Below are 18,486 nucleotides of genomic sequence, written 5' to 3' on the forward strand. Positions count from 1 at the left end.
ATGAACCATGGAACCAAGTCTCTCAGTGGGACTAGAGAGCACTCAAGGACTGTGCAGGTGCTGGGATTGAGGGCATCTTCAAATGATGCATTCATTCACCTACTGGGTGCTCAGAGCCACAGGGAAGATGGTAGTGAATAAGACAGACACAGCCCCTTCTCCAAGGTGGATAGATACTTGGAAGGATAGATACTTGGAAGGATAGATACTTCCCCTCACTCATGAGTAGATCCTGACATTTATTCACTCTTATTGGCCTGGGTAGGGAACTTCCCCTAACTGATGATCAAGGCCTAGGGAAGAGCCTGGGCTGATAAGTCAGTCAGAGCTTACTCCTAGATCTGGGGTCAGGTCAACTCCATGACCAAGAAAGGGGCAGGGAGAAGGCCCCCAAAAATAATTCAGGTTCCTTGGGTGGAGTGGGGAGCCCGATGCTGGAGGAAGCAACCAGTGTCCACTCCCAGGAAACTCTGGGTTAGACAAACACATGTTGTTTTCAGGTTGTCCTTTCTTTCTCAGGTTTAAGAGGCTGAGTGATATACAGAATAACTACATGCTGATGTTCCTGTCTTCCTCGAGATGGATAGCACTGAGGCTGGAGACCATGACCAACCTGCTGACCTTGACTGTGGCCTTGTTTGTGGCTTTTGGCATTTCCTCTGCCCCATATTCCTATAAAGCTATGGCTATCAGCCTCATCCTGCAGGTGAGGGAGGGACTCTCAGACAGTGGGGTTTTGGCTTGTGGCCTGTGGACAGACTTAGGGGTTCATGGGACTTTGATAACACCTTGGGTTTTGGCCATTTGTGGCTTTATGAGTTGTGTGCTTGGCCTTCTGAATCGTCTGCTTTCCTGTTTTCCTGTCACCTCTGAACTGGGAAGTCTATATTTAAAGCTATTTAATAGAATCTTAGAGTATTGGGATTGAATGGAGCCTGCAGGCAGTCCAGTCCAACCCTCTTATTGTGCAGATGGGGACATTGAAGCCCAGAAAGGGAAATATTTGTCTGAATGTATAGAGCACTAGAAATAGAGCCAGAATGGGGCACCTGGATGGCTCAGGGAGTTGAACATCTGACTTTGGCTCAGTTCATGATCTCATGGTTCCTGTGTTCAAGCCCTGCGTCGGGCTCTGTGCTGACAGCTCAAAGCCTGGAGCCTGCTTCAGATTCTGTGTCTCCCTCTCTCTCTTTCTGCCCCTCCCCTGCTTGTGTTCTGTCTCTGTCTCTCTGTCTCTCTGTTTCTCTTTCTCTCTCTCAAAAATAAATAAACATTAAAAAATAAAGAAGTAGAGCCAGGGTAAGAACCAAGACCTGTTATTTGCTGTCTGGTATGTTTTCACTTTACTGTCATTTGTTGAGTCAGCTATCAGGCTTCCTTGAGTTATCTAAGGAGTCATCCAGTCCCTCCCCTGAAACAGATCTTCTCAGACTTTAAAGTGCACAGGACTTGAAGCAGAACACTTTGTCCCAGCCTTGCAGGAATGTTCGGCCTGGGTACTGGTACAACTGACAGGAGGACCATGCTCTAGAGCACAGCCTTGGGTTTTCAGAGTCAGGTCCTGGGTGGGTGGGGTCTCGGAATCTAATTTTAAAAGCAGATTCTCTAGGGGATTCTGATGTAGCATCCTGCAAAGCTCCTGGCCTGAGTTCCTCCACGTCCACTACACTGGGGCATGAGAGGGTCTAGCTGGCCAAGTTCATGTCTGCAGGGTCAGTCCAGTGGAAGGGCTAGCCACAAGGGCTGTGAGGCCAGAGGCTGGCTTTGCAGCCGCCTGGGGGAACACTGGTTACACAGTTCCAGCTCCCCGAGGGGGTGCTCATTAACTGCCTTCTCTATGGTCATGTGGCTTTCTTTCTAACTGGCTTTGGGTCTCATGTGTCCCAATGGTGAGGCATCTTTTGAGTATGCCAAGGGGCTCCATCTTGCTCCTTGTTGAGCCCCTGCAGCAGGTATATATTTGCATAAATATGCAGTCCTGTACATGCACAGCCATGCCTGTGTGTGTGGAGCCTTCTGCAGGCACCCAGGCCATGCAGGTGGCTGTGCTGTGCTCACACTTGCAGACAGCTTACCAGTGCAACAACATGGAATGTACTGGACACTTGCACTGAGCTAGCACTTTGCTAGGTGCTTGTTGTACTTTCTTGCATTGAATTCTTACTACATTCCACGAGCTATAGCAAAATGGTTAAGATTGTGTGCTTTGGAATGTGGGTTCAAGCCAGGCTCTGCCCATTATTAGCTGTGTGACTTTGGGGAAGCCTCTTACCCTCCTTGTACCTGGGGTTCTTCATTTTGTAAAAAGGAGATAATACAAGTTCCAAAATTACAGATTTGTGAGACATGTATAAACATGATGATTAATGCATGTTGAACACCTAGAACAGTGCTTGGCCCAGAATAAATGCTCAGTAAATGTTAGCTGTTATTGTTCCTCACTTACAGGTAGGAAGTCAGAACTTCAGAGTTCTGTAACTTGCCCTGGTTCCCACAGCTGGTGAGAGATAGGTTTGTCCCTAGTGGGTCACACTCCTCTCCTCTCTGTCTTCCTCTCTCTGACAAACATACATATGTGCATGTGCACACACACACACACACACACACATGCATGTGCCAGTGCAGAGTTGCCCCCAAACCTTCCAAAACTTGGGGAGAGGTACCACACTGGTGTCAAAGGGGATCTGGAGTCACCAAGGCCAGATATCCCTCCTGGTTCCTATATGACATGGGCCAGGGGGGCAAAGCTTGGGGCAATGTTATCATGTGCTGGCCCAGGCAAGAGGGGCAGGGTCTCATCTCTCCCAGGGTGCACTGTGCACATGAGGCACCTCTCAAAGGTCTCCCCAGCTTGTTCCATCACAGGAAACTAGTTAGGAGTTCTGCTGGAGGCCTGACTGCTTCAAAATGGCCCTGGATTTATTTTTTCTTCTCCATGTCTGCTGTCCTGTTCAAGTGTCTCATCTCTATCCTAGGTAGCAACCTCGAAGCCTCCTCTCCTCCCCTTGAAGCCCCTCCTGTCTACCTCCTACATCTCACCAGACCTTTAGTTACAGTTTTCCTGATGTCACTGTCTTGTTTAGAGCCCTCAGAGATTCCCCGTCTCCTTATGCTAACCCTAAGCTATGGGCCGTGCTCTCAGGCCCCTCAAATCTGGCCCTGTGACCCCAGCATACATCTTTCCTCTGGCCACACTGGTGCCTTGCTGACATCTGCATGTACTCTCGATGAAATTATGTTCAAGCTTTGGGTAGCAGGAATCACACACCATGTTGCTTTGCAACCTTAAGAACTGTAAATAATTGAGATGCTCCTGGCCTCCAGCCAGCAAATGCTAGAACCAGTTCAAAATGGCCTTGGCAGTTTGGAGGCTTATTATGTGATGTATCCAGAAGGCTGGGGTAAGCTCTTCTTTGTTAATTTAGTGACCTAGCATGAATCCATGAGCATTCTATCTTTTTGCCCTGGCATCCACATCCTGGCTTCATCCTCAGGATTGTCTATTCAAGGTCACAAAATGGCTGCTGCAGCCCCAAGCAACATATCCTCACCAAATAACCACCAAAAGTTAGAAAGGAGAGAACTTTTTTCATGTGCTCTGTTTTAAGAACAAGGAGCAGCTTCCCAGAATACTCCCATCTGACTCTTCCTCATGCTTCATTGGCCAGAATTGTAGCATGGCTCACACCTTAAACCTATCAATGACAAGAGGAATGGAGTTAACCAAGTCTCCCTGGAGCACCAGGGTGCCAGATGCCTGAGCATAATGGAGGTTGTGCTAGCAAGAAAGAAAAAAGCGACCGGCTACTAACAAGGCAACCAGCCATGTCTGATACACTGACTGGAGGAAAGGCAGTCTCCTTGGGCTCCTTTCCAACTGTCAGTGTCATTTCATTATGGCATCCACCTTCTCTGACTTCTAAAGGGCTTTCCTTCCCCTTCCCATACTCTTTGTTCCAGTCATAGCCGAATGGCATGCAAGGCCTTGAATATATCCTGCTACTTACTATTTTCAGGGCTTTGTCCCCTCTCTATGGAGTGCCCTTCTCCACCCATTTTTAACCTGCTAAATCCCACCTCTCCTTAAAATGAAACTCCTGTGCCAACTGCTGCAGGAAGACTTCCCTGTGGCCCTTGTCTGGGGGGACCTTGTCTGGGGGGTCCTTAATGGCTCTCCATAGTGCCTCCCAGGGTGAAGTACATCCCCTTGTGCTGGCATTCTCTGTTGACCTATCTGTCTCCCCACCTGACTGGGAGCTCCTTGAGGGCAAGGCCTGGGTCTGTTGCAGTTTAGGGCACAGATCCTGGCTTGGCACATGGCATAGAGCCCTCAGGGAGTGTGCTGAATGAATTCATAGTGAACTTATTGTCCAGAACTTTCTTCATGGCCTGTTAGCCCACATCTTGGACCAGGGGGATGGGGAGTATGAAGATTGGGTTCCCCATCTCAGCTCTACCTCCAGGTTCCAGGTGATTCTGTGTATGTTATTTCCCCTTTTGGGCCTCAGTTGTCCTCATCTCTGGTGCCTCCAATTCCTGAGCATCCCCGAGACTCCTTAAAGGCAAGGCCAGAAACAAGGACTTGGGTGTAGGCAAATTATTTGAGATGTGCTCCTAAGAAACATGACTGAGGGAGCAGGAGAGAGAGAGGCAGGGAAGGAGAAACCCTGTCATGGGTAAGTGTCATTGAGATTGCTGTTTCTGGGTCACCACCTCTCAACTCTACTGGCACCTTCTGAGAAGCATATAGGATGCTCCCTGGATTGTCCCCCAGAGACTGAGGGACAGGAGCCTTCATTTACTGGCTCCTTTCCCCATTAGTTGAGGGTTTGCCCACAGCACTTTCACTCCCCTGTGTTTTGGGGCTGCAACTGTGCATGGACAGAAGGGGCTCCTGTGGTGTGAGTGAAGGTTTTGAGCAGAAAGCAGAAATACACACAAAGGGTACTTGAGGTGGGATAGTGTCAGTGGTGTCTTGCCCAGAACTGCATGCCATCACGCAGCTAACCTCAGAAGTGGGCTTGGGGGGCACCAAAGGTATCTGCTCCACTCTTGTAAGGAAATTGTCTTAGTTTGAGAAGTCACTCAGGAGGGGTGGTGATCAGTGTTTTTTAGGGGCATTGAAATCCTAAGCACACCCCTGTCAGTCTCTTGATCTGATGCTTCTCCTTCACTCCAGCTGGCATCCAACTTCCAGGCCACTGCCCGGGTTGGTTCAGAGACAGAGGCGTACTTCACTTCCGCAGAGAGGATGCTGCAGTACATGAAGGTGGGATGCAGGTCTGGGTTCAGTGTGGGGAGCTCAGGAAGTTTTCACACCCATGTCTGGGGCTCAGCTTCCATGGCCTCTGCAAGCTCCAGCACCCCAGGGGTCCTAAGATTTTTTCAAGAGGCAATTGCAGCCCCTCCCCATCTTCCCTGGACCTGTGGATGTCATTTCTTAGAAACCCTTCCATACTCTATGGCCCATTTTCATCACATCCCCCACAGCTTTCCTGGATGTAGAGAGAATAATCTTCCCTTTTTAGAAATGAGAGTTTTGCCCAAGTATAAAAACAATAATAATGTCAATAATAATAGGTATTATTAATATTATTGCTTCTATTTGTGTTAGAGTAGTTAAGAACACAGGTTTTAGAAGTTCTAGCATCAGCAATCAGACAACAAAAGGAAATAAAAGGCATCCAAATTGGCAAAGATGAAGTCAAGCTTTCGCTTTTTGCAGATGACATGATATTATACATGGAAAATCCGATAGACTCCACCAAAAGTCTGCTAGAACTGATACATGAATTCAGCAAAGTTGCAGGATACAAAATCAATGTACAGAAATCAGTTGCATTCTTATACACTAACAATGAAGCAACAGAAAGACAAATAAAGAAACTGATCCCATTCACAATTGCACCAAGAAGCATAAAATACCTAGGGATAAATCTAACCAAAGATGTAAAAGATCTGTATGCTGAAAACTATAGAAAGCTTATGAAGGTAATTGAAGAAGATATAAAGAAATGGAAAGACATTCCCTGCTCATGGATTGGACGAATAAATATTGTCAAAATGTCAATACTACCCAAAGCTATCTACCCATTCAATGCAATCCCAATCAAAATTGCACCAGCATTCTTCTCGAAACTAGAACAAGCAATTCTAAAATTCATATGGAACCACAAAAGGCCCCGACTAGCCAAAGTAATTTTGAAGAAGAAGACCAAAGCAGGAGGCATCACAATCCCAGACTTTAGCCTCTACTACAAAGCTGTCATCATCAAGACAGCATGGTATTGGCACAAAAACAGACACATAGACCAATGGAATAGAATAGAAACCCCAGAACTAGACCCACAAACGTATGGCCAACTCATCTTTGACAAAGCAGGAAAGAACATCCAATGGAAAAAAGACAGTCTCTTTAACAAATGGTGCTGGGAGAACTGGACAGCAACATGCAGAAGATTGAAACTAGACCACTTTCTCACACCATTCACAAAAATAAACTCAAAATGGATAAAGGACCTGAATGTGAGACAGGAAACCATCAAAACCCTAGAGGAGAAAGCAGGAAAAGACCTCTCTGACCTCAGCCGTAGCAATCTCTTACTTGACACATCCCCAAAGGCAAGGGAATTAAAAGCAAAAATGAATTACTGGGACCTTATGAAGATAAAAAGCTTCTGCACAGCAAAGGAAACAACCAACAAAACTAAAAGGCAACCAACGGAATGGGAAAAGATATTTGCAAATGACACATCGGACAAAGGGCTAGTATCCAAAATCTATAAAGAGCTCATCAAACTCCACACCCGAAAAACAAATAACCCAGTGAAGAAATGGGCAGAAAACATGAATAGACACTTCTCTAAAGAAGACATCCGGATGGCCAACAGGCACATGAAAAGATGCTCAACGTCGCTCCTCATCAGGGAAACACAAATCAAAACCACACTCAGATATCACCTCACGCCAGTCAGAGTGGCCAAAATGAACAAATCAGGAGACTATAGATGCTGGAGAGGATGTGGAGAAACGGGAACCCTCTTGCACTGTTGGTGGGAATGCAAATTGGTGCAGCTGCTCTGGAAAGCAGTGTGGAGGTTCCTCAGAAAATTAAAAATAGACCTACTCTATGACCCAGCAATAGCACTGCTAGGAATTTACCCAAGGGATACAGGAGTACTGATGCATAGGGGCACTTGTACCCCAATGTTTATAGCAGCACTCTCAACAATAGCCAAATTATGGAAAGAGCTTAAATGTCCATCAACTGATGAATGGATAAAGACAGTGTGGTTTATATACACAATGGAGTACTACATGGCAATGAGAAAGAACGAAATATGGCCCTTTGTAGCAATGTGGATGGAACTGGAGAGTGTGATGCTAAGTGAAATAAGCCATACAGAGAAAGACAGATACCATATGTTTTCACTCTTATGTGGATCCTGAGAAACTTAACAGAAACCCATGGAGGAGGGGAAGGAAAAAAAAAAAAAGAGGTTAGAGTGGGAGAGAACCAAAGCATAAGAGACTGTTAAAAACTGAGAACAAACTGAGGGTTGATGGGGGGTGGGAGGGAGGGGAGGGTGGGTGATGGGTATTGAGGAGGACACCTTTTAGGATGAGCACTGGGTGTTGTATGGAAACCAATTTGACAATAAATTTCATATATTGAAAAAAAATAATAAAACCTAAAATGTTACATAAAAAAAAAGAACACAGGTTTTAGAGCCAGATCACCTGGGTTCAAGTCCAAGCTTTGCCACTTGAGTCAGCCGTGTAAACTGGGACAGGTCACTGTATCTACTTCATTGGGTTATTACAAAGATTAAATAACACAATATGTAAAGCACTTAGTACAGTGCCTGGCTCAGTAAAGGCTCAATATTTTTATATATAGATTATCTCATGGAACCACAAAACACTTTTATAAGGTTGATTGAATTATCATCCCCCTGGAAGAGGAAACTGAGGCTTGGCCAGACTCAGCATCTTGCTTAAGATTGCACAGCCGGGGACTGGCAGAGCCTTTAAAACCAGTTTTCCAGCCCCTGTTAATAGGAGCATAATTTGTGAATCATAGAACTTTGATTTAACATGAAGGGATGCTATTGTACATAGCACCTGTGGTGAAGGGCTGTGAATTGTGGATTGTGCTTCTTTTCCATCATTCAGGCCTCAGGACATACCCAGCTGTGCTTGATTCAGTTATGAGCTTGAAGTCAGGCAGTCCTGGTCTGAGTTCATAAGCTCTATGATCTTAAATAAGTCATTTAACCCATTTGAGCCTCTATTTCCTTGTGTGTGAAATGCATTTAAAATTACCTACCTCATTGATAAGGATAGAGGGAGCATAAGTCTGCACAAGGCCGCTGTGCTATAAAACATGCCCCAAAGGGGTCAGTTAGCTCTGCTGTCTTTATTGTCACTGTTCTGGATTCTATTTCTTTAGAGCCTCACATAATAAATTAGAAGAAGTTCTCTATGTTAATAACAGGGGGGCTAGCCAAATAGTCTCTCACTCTTTGGGGATAAAATTATGTGCACATCAGGTAAGTGGAGCAGGATGTTCCTCTTGGGGTGCTCCTGCGATTACACAGCTGGTGGCTTGAGCCCAGTGTGAGACAGGCTGGGGTGGCTTACACACCCAACAGCTGGAAGCCAGTGGGTCAGCAGGAGATAGGCAGAGATTAATGATAACTATTTATTTCTTTTTCTTTCTTCAAAAATGAGATGTGTGTCCCTGAGGCTCCTTTGCACATAGAAGGCATGAGCTGTCCCCCTGGGTGGCCACAGCATGGAGAAATCACATTCCAGGATTATCAGATGAAATACAGAGACAACACACCCATTATCCTTAATGGCATCAATCTGACAATTCATGGCCAAGAAGTGGTGGGCATCGTGGGAAGGACAGGCTCTGGTGAGTGGCATGTCCTGGGGCACCCCCTGTCCTCAACTTTGACCTGTGGGTGTTGGACCTATTTCCAGGCATGTGTTTACTCAGTGACCCCACAGATGTTTATTGGGCCCTCACTTTATACTGTGCACTAGTAAACAGAACCCAAGGTCCTGCTATCATGGAAAAAGTCCTGCTTTTCCACTGGAAAAGATAGGTGTTAAGTCATCAAATTAGGAAATAAATAAGGTAATTACAGATTGTGACGAATGTCATGGAGGAAGTAAAAGGGTGCCATTAACAGAGTAATGGGGCTGAGCTCCGGTGAGCTACAGTGGCCTGGGCTCTGAGGCCAGCATTTGAGCTGAGCCAGGAAGGATGGATAGGGTGCAGGGGAGGAGTGTTTCAAGCAAGGGGCATTACAGTGCTCTTCTAGGGTGAAGAGCAGGTCCAGGAGTGAAGTCCGGGTCCTGCTTCTCCTTCCTTCTTACCATTCCTAGACCTCTCTTATCAGCCTCCTTCTTTGTCCTCTCCGTTATGACTTCTTTCCCTCCCTTCCTCTCTTATTACTTTTGGGAGGTCTGGTCTAAGTGTAGCTCCCTCCTTTTTTACATTGTTCAAAGACGATCCTCAGACTTGATTCTTGCCCCACTCTTGTGTGCCTAGGAGCTGCTTCCTCCAGGTAGACCTCTAGGAAGACAAGAACCTTCATGGGTCTCCACTTCCTCAGGCCCCCTGCAGGCCTTGCACTCCTGCTAGGTGAAGAGTTTCTACCTGTGTTCTTTAGTGTGTCCTTCCCTTTCTACTTCTTGCCTGCAATTGGCCTGAGAGGGCTACAGTCTGACGTAGAGAAGCTACTATGGGTCTAGGATGTGATGAAGAAAGGTGAGGAGGGCAGAATGTTGAACTGGAGAGCATTGTTCTCTCTCAAGGAAGCAGCCGCACTCAGCTCCTGCTGCTTGTTATGTGGGAGGATGTGGGACTAGTGTTGCCAGTTCTAGGATTCAAGAAAAGCATGCTATTTGAAATTTTGTATATAGGAAAAAAAAAAAGAAATTTTGTACATAGGATCTTTGGATTTTTTAAATGCTGGCAAAAATTTAGAAAATAACAGTAGCACTGTGTGTGTGAAATATATGTGAAACAGAAATATATGAATGGCCGGATATACCCAGGGGCTCCAGTTGTGCCCTCTGATCTAGGCTGTAAGAAATCTGCTCATGGTTTGGGGCACTAGTTGGAGCAGAGACTCCACTCCTCTTCTGCTCTCTCAGGGCTCAGGATGACAAAGGATGGACCATGGAGGGAAGCAGGTCAGGTGTGAACTCCAGGTGTGGCCTGTGCTGCTTCTAGTGCAGATCAGGAAACTGCCTTTAGTGCCCCTGCATATTTCTTGCCCAACAGGGAAGTCCTCCTTGGGAGTGGCTCTCTTCCGCCTGGTGGAGCCTGCAGCAGGCCGGATTCTCATAGATGGTGTGGACATCAGCAGTATTGCCCTGGAGGACCTGCGGTCCAGGTTCTCAGTTGTCCCTCAAGATCCTGTCCTGCTTTCAGGAACCATCAGGTAAAGCAGAGGATGGGGTCCTGGGAGGGGTGGCAGGACCAGGATGCCAGGGCTGGGCTGTCTTTGGTTAGCTGGTGCCCAGTGCTCCAGTTTTGGGGCCTCTGATCTCTTGGCAAGCTGGGCCACTCACTGGGACTCACTGAAATGTCCCTGAAGATTGAATGAAGCCCTGATATACACAAGAGCACTTTGTAAACTATAATGTGGTAAACAAAAGAAAGGCATAATTTTTAGTTTTTTAAAACCTGATGGGATTGGTCAGATTTTAGTTCACCCTTAAGCATTTGCATTTTGGCTGCCACTTTATTCTTTTATGTCTAGATGTGGTTTATTCTCTTCTCTCCTCCCACTGGATAAAGCTGAAGGAGGCATTTAGGCTAGATGTCAGGGAACATTTCTTCACAGGATGCACATTCCAGGCAGAGGAGAAGTGAACAAGAATCCAGGCAGTTCAGTCAGCAAAGCAGATGGAACTGGATCTTTCAGCCTCTTCACCTTTTTATTTCCTCAGATGTCAACTCTGGGACTAAACTTTATCCAGATTCATACTCCTACTTAACAGTGCACATTAAAGCTATGTTGGAACATTAAGGCATGGAGATTGAGGAAGTCTAATGCATTAAAAATGAAGCTAGATTCCTCATGTTTTAGGGATGTTTAAGGGGCATTATCGGAGGCAAGAGGATAAACTGACCCCTAGAGCTCCGTTCAATCATTTATTCATTTACTCATTATTACTTCCTCCCTTCCTTCCCCTGCTTGCTTTCTTCCTCCCTTCTGCCTCCTTCCTTCTCTCCCTCCCTTTCATTTTTTCCTTCTCTCCCTCCCTCCCCTTCCTTCCTCTGTCCCCTTCCTTCCTTCCTTCCTTCCTCCCTCCCATTCCTTTCTTTCTTCCCTCTCCTTCCTTTCCTCCCTCCCTTTCCTGCTTCCTTCCTTCCTCTCTCCCTCTCTCCCCCCTCCCTTCTTTCATTCATTTAATTTACCTTTTCTGAGGCTTTCCTAGGTCCAGACATTGTACTAAGGCCTGAGGACACTTGGATGAATGATCACTGCCTGTACTCCTCCTGAGAAGTTCAGAATGTAGTCATGGGGTGGGTGGGTGGGTATAGAGACATAAGAACCAACAGATTATAATACAAGGGGATATTTACCAGATCAGAGATATGAACAAAGTGTGAAAGGAGCCCAGAAGTAGGTCAAATAGCCATACTTGGGTGAATCCAGAAAGGCTCCATAGAGGAAAAGATATTTGAGCAGAGCCTTGAAGGATAAGTAGGAGCTTGTCTGGAAGAAAAAGGGGAGAAAGACTTTTTAGGAAGAGTGCATAGTATGTGCACAAACAGGGGACTTTAAAATGGTTGTGTTAGGGGAATGAGATAATATTTAGTGATAGATCTCTGTGTTAAGCTAGAACCAAGGACAAATGCCTTGGTATAGGCGTAATAAAAATATGAATTAACATTTTTTGAGCATTTATATGTGCTAGCCCATGCTTTAATGTTCTGTCTCATTTAACTGTCACCCCAACCCTATGAGGTAGGCACTACTGTTACCTTACTTTATAGGGGAAGACACTGAACTTAGACAGGAAAAGTGACTTGTTTCAGGAGACACACAAGTAAATGGTAAAGATGAGGTATAACTCCAGGTAGTCTCATGCCTTAGCCAGTGCTATTCCCCCCTTGCAGCAGGGACAAGTGTGAACTAGAATAGAGGAGACCTGGGTTCTCTATCCATTGCAGTTTCATCTATCTCTGAGTGTCTCTGATTCTAGCCTATCTCTCAGACTGACTTGTGGTGTGACCTTGAACAAGCATTTAACACTGATAAGCCATAATTTCCCCATCAACCAAAGGGGTATACCCATCCCTTGAGGGGAAAGGGTGTCAATGAGTCTGTCTATGAAAATGTTTTGGAGACTATCAAATATCATGCAGATAAGACATTCTACCTCCTGCTTTAATACAATCTAGCCCTACACACAAAATGTGTGTGTCTGCCAAAACTGGGGACAGATAAAGCAGAGATTAAGAATAGGTTTTAATCAGAGGTGCCTGGCTGGCTCAGTTGGTAAGCATCTGACTTCAGCTCATGTCATGATCTTGCAGTTTGAGAGTTTATGAGTTTGAACCCTCCATCAGGCTGACAGTTCAGAGCCTGGAGCCTGCTTCAGATTCTCTCTCTGTCTCTCTCTCTCTCCCTCTCTCTGCCCCTCACCTACTTGTGCTCTCTCTCTCAAAAATAAATAAAACATTAAAAAATATTTTGGAGAAAAAGAATAGGTTTTAATCAGGACTGAGTGGTTGCATAACGCAGGAGAATTAATAATGTTGCCTATGCCAAATGAAAGTGAGAACCTTAATGGGTATAAAGTCCAGATAGATCCCAACCTGATGTTGCTTGGATGATCGATTAGGATTTTTTTCACTGCAAACGACAGAAAAATCAACCCCACCACAGTGAGATACCACTTCACTCCTACTGGGATGGCTATAATGAAAAAAGAAAAAGGAACATAATGAGTGTTGGCAAGGATGTTGAGAAACTGGAACTCACGTTCACTGCTGGTGGGAATATAAAATGGTATAGCCTCTGTGGAAAACAATTTGGCATTTCCTCAAAAGTTAAAAATAAAATTACCATATGATCCAGCAATTCTTCTTCTAGGTAGATACTTAAAAGAGGTAAACGTGGGACTTGAGCAAATATTTGTATATCAGTGTTATACAGACTGTTCAATGGTTGCATGTGGTTATGGAACACTTCTCTTCTTATATGGCAGATTCAACCTAGACCCCTTTGACCGCTACACAGATGAGCAGATCTGGGATGTCTTGGAGAAGACATTCCTGAGCATGACAGTAAGTAGCTCCAAGACCCGATTTTTAGTTTTAGCCTGCCTCTTCAACAGCGGTGCCTGTTGGTCCTTTGGGGCTCATCTCGCATGATATTCCAGATGCTGCCATTTTGGGGCATAGATAAAATAATCTCATGGAGATGAGATGATTTTGGATTCCTAAATAAAGTCTGATGGCACTCAGACACTAACAGTGAACCAGGCATGTTCTAGGCTCAGGGGACACAGCAAAGGGAAGGTAGGTAAGGTGTTTGCCCTCCTGGTGCTTACATTCAATGGGAGATAAATGCAACAAATAAATGGACACATGAGATACTTTCAGGTAGTAACAATAGTTACTTCAGTCAGGGAGCAGCTCTTTTATGTGGAATGGCCAAGCTAGGCCCCTTTAAAGATGGGGCATTTGACCTGAGATCAAATGTTGAGGGGGCAGTAGGGTGCAGATCTTCAAGAGAACATTCCAGCACAAGAACTAGCATATACAAAGATCCTGAGATGGGAGTGAGAGAAACACAGATAAGGAAGAGAAATATCAGTGATTGGAGTATAGAGAGATGAGGAGTGTTACAAAGTGTGATAGGGGAGGTCTGATGGGGTCAAGTTAGGTCTCACCCCACAGTGGCCTGCATGCCCACATGCCTATGTAGTCTATATCGCATTTTCCCTGATATTACAGATCTCAAAGTTACCCCAAGGACTGCAAGCAGAAGTTGTGGAAAGTGGCAGAAACTTCTCTGTGGGGGAGAGGCAGCTGCTCTGCATTGCAAGAGCACTCCTTCGCAACTCCAAGGTGAGACCACAGATGGCGCCCAGTTTGGGTAACCACACTGGCTATTTCTCCCTCCATCTCCACGGGACAGTGGGTGCTATGCTATACATTTTCCCACAAATACACAACAGGCTTCTTCATGTCACCGATTGCTAATCTGCCCATATCTTGAGTGTGGGGGGCACTCACGCTGGGCTCTCTCAAAACTCTGATACCCTGCAGCTAAGCTGAATGATCCACCACTGGAACTAAATCATGATGCATTTCCCTTAAAAAAGTTAAAGTTGAGAAGCTTATTAATTTAACAGTTTTCTATCATATATTCTTTTTAAAACTGGGGTATAAGACATTCCCTTGTCTTTTTTTTTTTTTTTTTTGAGAGAGAGAGGGCACAAGTAAGCAAGGGGCAGAGAGAGAGAGAGAGAGAGAGAGAGAGAGAGAGAGAGAAGTGGGGCCCACACTCACCTAAAGTGGGGCTTGAGCTCACTTGATGCAGACTTGAACTCATGAACCGTGAGATCATGACCTGAGTCAAAGATGCTTAACCAACAGAGCCACCCAGACGCCCTCCCTTGTCTTTATTAGAGCTGGAAATCAGATGATAGCTGTTCCAGAGTTAATTAATTAATTAAAGTTTCAGATGTAGAATTTAGTGATTCGTCACTTACATACAACACCCAGTTCTCACCACAAGTGACAAGTGCCCTCCTTAATACCCATCACCCATTTAACCCATCCTCTTACCAACCTCCCCTCCAGCAACCCTCAAGTTTGCTCTCTATAGTTGAGATTCTATTTTCTGGTTTGCCTCTCTTTCTTTTTTTCTCCCTATGTTCACCTGTTTGTTTCTTAAATTCCACATATAAATGAAATTATATGGTATTTGTCTTTTTCTGATTGATTTATTTCACTTAGCATAATACTCTGTAGCTCCATCCATATCACTATAAATGCAAGATTTCATTCTTTTTGATGACTAATATTTATGTAAATATAAATATATATAAATATATAATATAAATAAATATAAATACATATATATATATATATATATATATATATGCCAAATCTTTTTTTATCCATTCATTGGTTGATGGATATCTGAGCTCTTTCCATAGTTTGGCTATTGTTGATAGCACTGCTATAAACATTGGGGTACATGTGCCCCTTCAAATCAGCACTTCTGTATCCTTTGGATAAATACCTAGTAGTGCAATTGCTGGATCATAAGGTAGTTCTATTTTTAACTTTTTGAGGAACCTACCTGTGCTAGTCAGGAGCAAATTTTCTCAAATTATGTCACACACAGGTACTCATATGTACACATATATCCAACGGATACAAAAATATAGATTTGAAAGCGTAAATGTATCCCATGTTTATAGCAGCTTTATCAACACTAGCCACACTATGAAAAGAGCCCAGACATCCATCAACTGATGAATGGATAAAGATTTGGTGTATATATATATATATATATATATATATATACACACACACACATTGGAGTATTACTCAGCAATCGAAAAGAATGAAATCTTGCTATTTATAATGATGTAGATGGAGCTAGAGTGTATTACGCTAAGTGAAGTAAGTCAGTCAGAGAAATACAAATACCACATGACCTCACTCATGTGGAATTTAAGAAACAAAACAGATGAACACATGGGAAGGGGAGGGGTAAAGAGAGAGGGAAACAAACAATAAGAGACTCTTAATGATGGAGAACAAACTGAGGGCTGATGGAGGGATGTGGATGGGGGATGGGCTAGATGGGGCATAAGGTATTAAGGAGGGCACTTGTGATGAGCATTGAGTGTTGTATGTAAGTGATGAATCACTAAATTCTACTCCTGAAATCAATATTGCACTGTATGTTAACTAACTAGAACTTAAATAACAATTAAGAAGAAAAGCAAGCAGAGCTCAGTGGGGTTGGAAGCTTGGGGGAAGGTTTCACAGGAAGAACTATTCCCCTCTTTCTAGCAGAGATGAAAGACAGAATTTGCAATATGCATGTAGCAATTTCTTAACCACTTAGTTTCTAATTTTATGGTTACTAGGCTACTGGTGCCAAAGTTGCTTTCTCTATATTGTTTCCCAAATTTGAGTCATCACTTTATGACTTTTGTCATATCTACATACAGTCTCTCCTTTGACTTATCTGCGATGCTCCCCCCCCCCATTTTTTTTTAAAACAGCCTTATTCTAGGGGCTCCTGGGTGGCTCAATCAGTTGTGTCCCAACTCTTGATTTAAACTCAGGTCATGATCTGAGGGTTGTGAGATCAAGCCCTGTGTCCAGCTCTGTGATGAGTGGGAGCCTGCTTAGGATTCTCTCTTTCTGTCTCTCTCTCTGCCTCTCTTGCCCACTTGCATGTGCTCTCTCTCTAAAAAAAATAATAAAACCAAAAAAGCCTCATTCTATACAGTAACAGTTGTTAAATCATATTTCTGTGCTAGTTATATTTTTCTAATGCATATGGTTAATAAAATAAAATAAAAATGTTACAGTAAAGAGAATGTTTATCCATATACTAGCCACACCATCTCATGTGCCATCCAAGGATGTGCATATGGCTCACATTGGGAAATGCTGGTCTGTGTTAATTCAGGCAAATAGGAAGGCAGTTCATAAAACAAGAAGTTGTGACTGGGACATTTTCATTTTCAAGAACTTAATTCTCTGGTTACAAAAAAAAAAAAGCTCTTGGTCAAGACCTAACATTCTCTTCAACATAATGGACAATTAGAGCTCAGAGTAGGTTTTAAACTCAATCCAAATCTCTCCATCTTTCAGCTAAGGGACTCAGTGAATTAGTGGTAGACCCAGGTCTAGATCCAGGGCTCAGGGCCAGAGGAAGCTGCCTTCACCCCTGTTTTGTGTCTACCAGATCATCCTTATTGATGAAGCCACAGCCTCCATTGATGTGGAAACCGATACCCTGATCCAGCACACAATCCGGGAAGCCTTCCAGGGCTGCACAGTGCTGGTCATTGCACACCGCATCACCACTGTGCTCAATTGTGACCGCATCCTGGTCATGAGCAACGGGAAGGTGAGACTTGAGTCCCTGGGGCAGTGGGAGGATGGGTGCTCAGGCTAGCACCCCAAGGAGGCCTTTGGATCCTTCAAGGCTGAGCTCAGTGGTGTCCCTCCCCTCTCCTCCTTTCTCACTCTCCCAGGTTGTAGAGTTTGACAGGCCTGAGGTCCTGCAGCAGAAGCCTGGGTCTGTGTTTGCTTCCCTGTTGGCAACAGCCAATTCTTCACTGAGCTAAAGGGGACCGGTGACTGCGTGGAGGCTGATGGCACAGCCAAGTGCAGCTGTGAGGCCTGCTGTCTATGACCTTCTTGTGTAGAGATGGCTACTTCTCTTGAAAGCAGGGCTGAAACATGGTCAGGGGTGCTGGTAATGGGACAGAAAAGAAGATTGAGGGGAGCAAAACCTGGAATAGGCCACTCTGTGGCTCCCCAGACCTGAGAACCCCCATACACCATTTGAGACCATGTGGACAAATCATCATGTGCCTCTTTTTAACTGATATGTTGAGTAATTTCATAGTAATGTGAAACTTTATTATGGTTTCTGGATCTGTGTGAAAAGTATTGCAAATGCTGTATTGATTTTGTAAAAAAAAAAAAGAAAAAAAAAAGAAAAAGTTACATTGTCTATTCTGCTTTTTTGTTAAGCTAGTACTCCATTCAGCTGCAGGGAAGAGAGATTCCCTCAAACTAACTTCTGGAAAAGGGACTTCATTGGTTAATGTAATGGAAAGGTCCAGAGAAAGTTCTAGGTTGGGAGCCAGTACCTAAAAGACATCTGCCCTGTGAACTCTGCCTCTTCTTCTCTCAGCGATACTCTCCTTTTATGGCCTTACTCTTTGACCTTCTCTCTCCTCACGGTGGTAGCAAGGCTGCCAACAGCGCTAGCCTCACGTCCTACCAGCTTAGCACCCTGGAAAGAAGTTTCCCCAGATGATACCAGGAAAAGTTTCACGGCTAAATTTCATTGGGCCGACTTGGGCCATGTGCTCATCCTGAACAAGTCACATGCTAGGCTGCTAGATACAGTGACTGCTCAGGCCCAAGTCACATGTCCACACCTGGACCTGGGGATGGGGTCAGCTGCCCTGAATCATATGGACTGAGAATGGAGGGGGTTATTTCTCCAAAATAAATTTGGGGTGTTCTTACTACATGAAGGAGAAATGGATATAGAAGCTGGGCAGGCCCCAAATAGTATTTGTCTACCATGTTTATTTACTGATTAGAGCATAAATGGGTGGAAAAGGGGTTAGTTTATAATATGTGCCAACTGGAAAAAAGATTACTTATCTCCCCACTCCTCCAATAGCAAAGGTAATTATTTTCAACTTACCTCTAAGAGGAGCTCATTG

At 44.5% G+C, this 18,486-nt stretch overlaps 1 protein-coding gene across 1 annotated transcript in view; it reads left to right on the plus strand.

Moving 5' to 3' along the window:
• LOC125916873 (ATP-binding cassette sub-family C member 11-like) overlaps nt 1-17,468 on the plus strand; it is a 42,727-nt gene extending 25,259 nt beyond the window's left edge. Inside the window, exons 15-21 of the mRNA XM_049623134.1 lie at nt 520-706; nt 5,180-5,269; nt 8,734-8,923; nt 10,304-10,463; nt 13,246-13,324; nt 13,997-14,110; nt 16,983-17,468. Coding sequence (XP_049479091.1) covers nt 520-706; nt 5,180-5,269; nt 8,734-8,923; nt 10,304-10,463; nt 13,246-13,324; nt 13,997-14,110; nt 16,983-17,195 — 1,033 coding nt within the window. The 3' untranslated portion in view covers nt 17,196-17,468. The remainder of the gene's footprint in view (nt 1-519; nt 707-5,179; nt 5,270-8,733; nt 8,924-10,303; nt 10,464-13,245; nt 13,325-13,996; nt 14,111-16,982) is intronic.
• Nucleotides 17,469-18,486: the final 1,018 nt, after the last annotated feature.

Source organism: Panthera uncia, unplaced genomic scaffold (assembly GCF_023721935.1).
Source record: "Panthera uncia isolate 11264 unplaced genomic scaffold, Puncia_PCG_1.0 HiC_scaffold_1281, whole genome shotgun sequence".
NCBI lineage: Eukaryota > Metazoa > Chordata > Mammalia > Carnivora > Felidae > Panthera > Panthera uncia.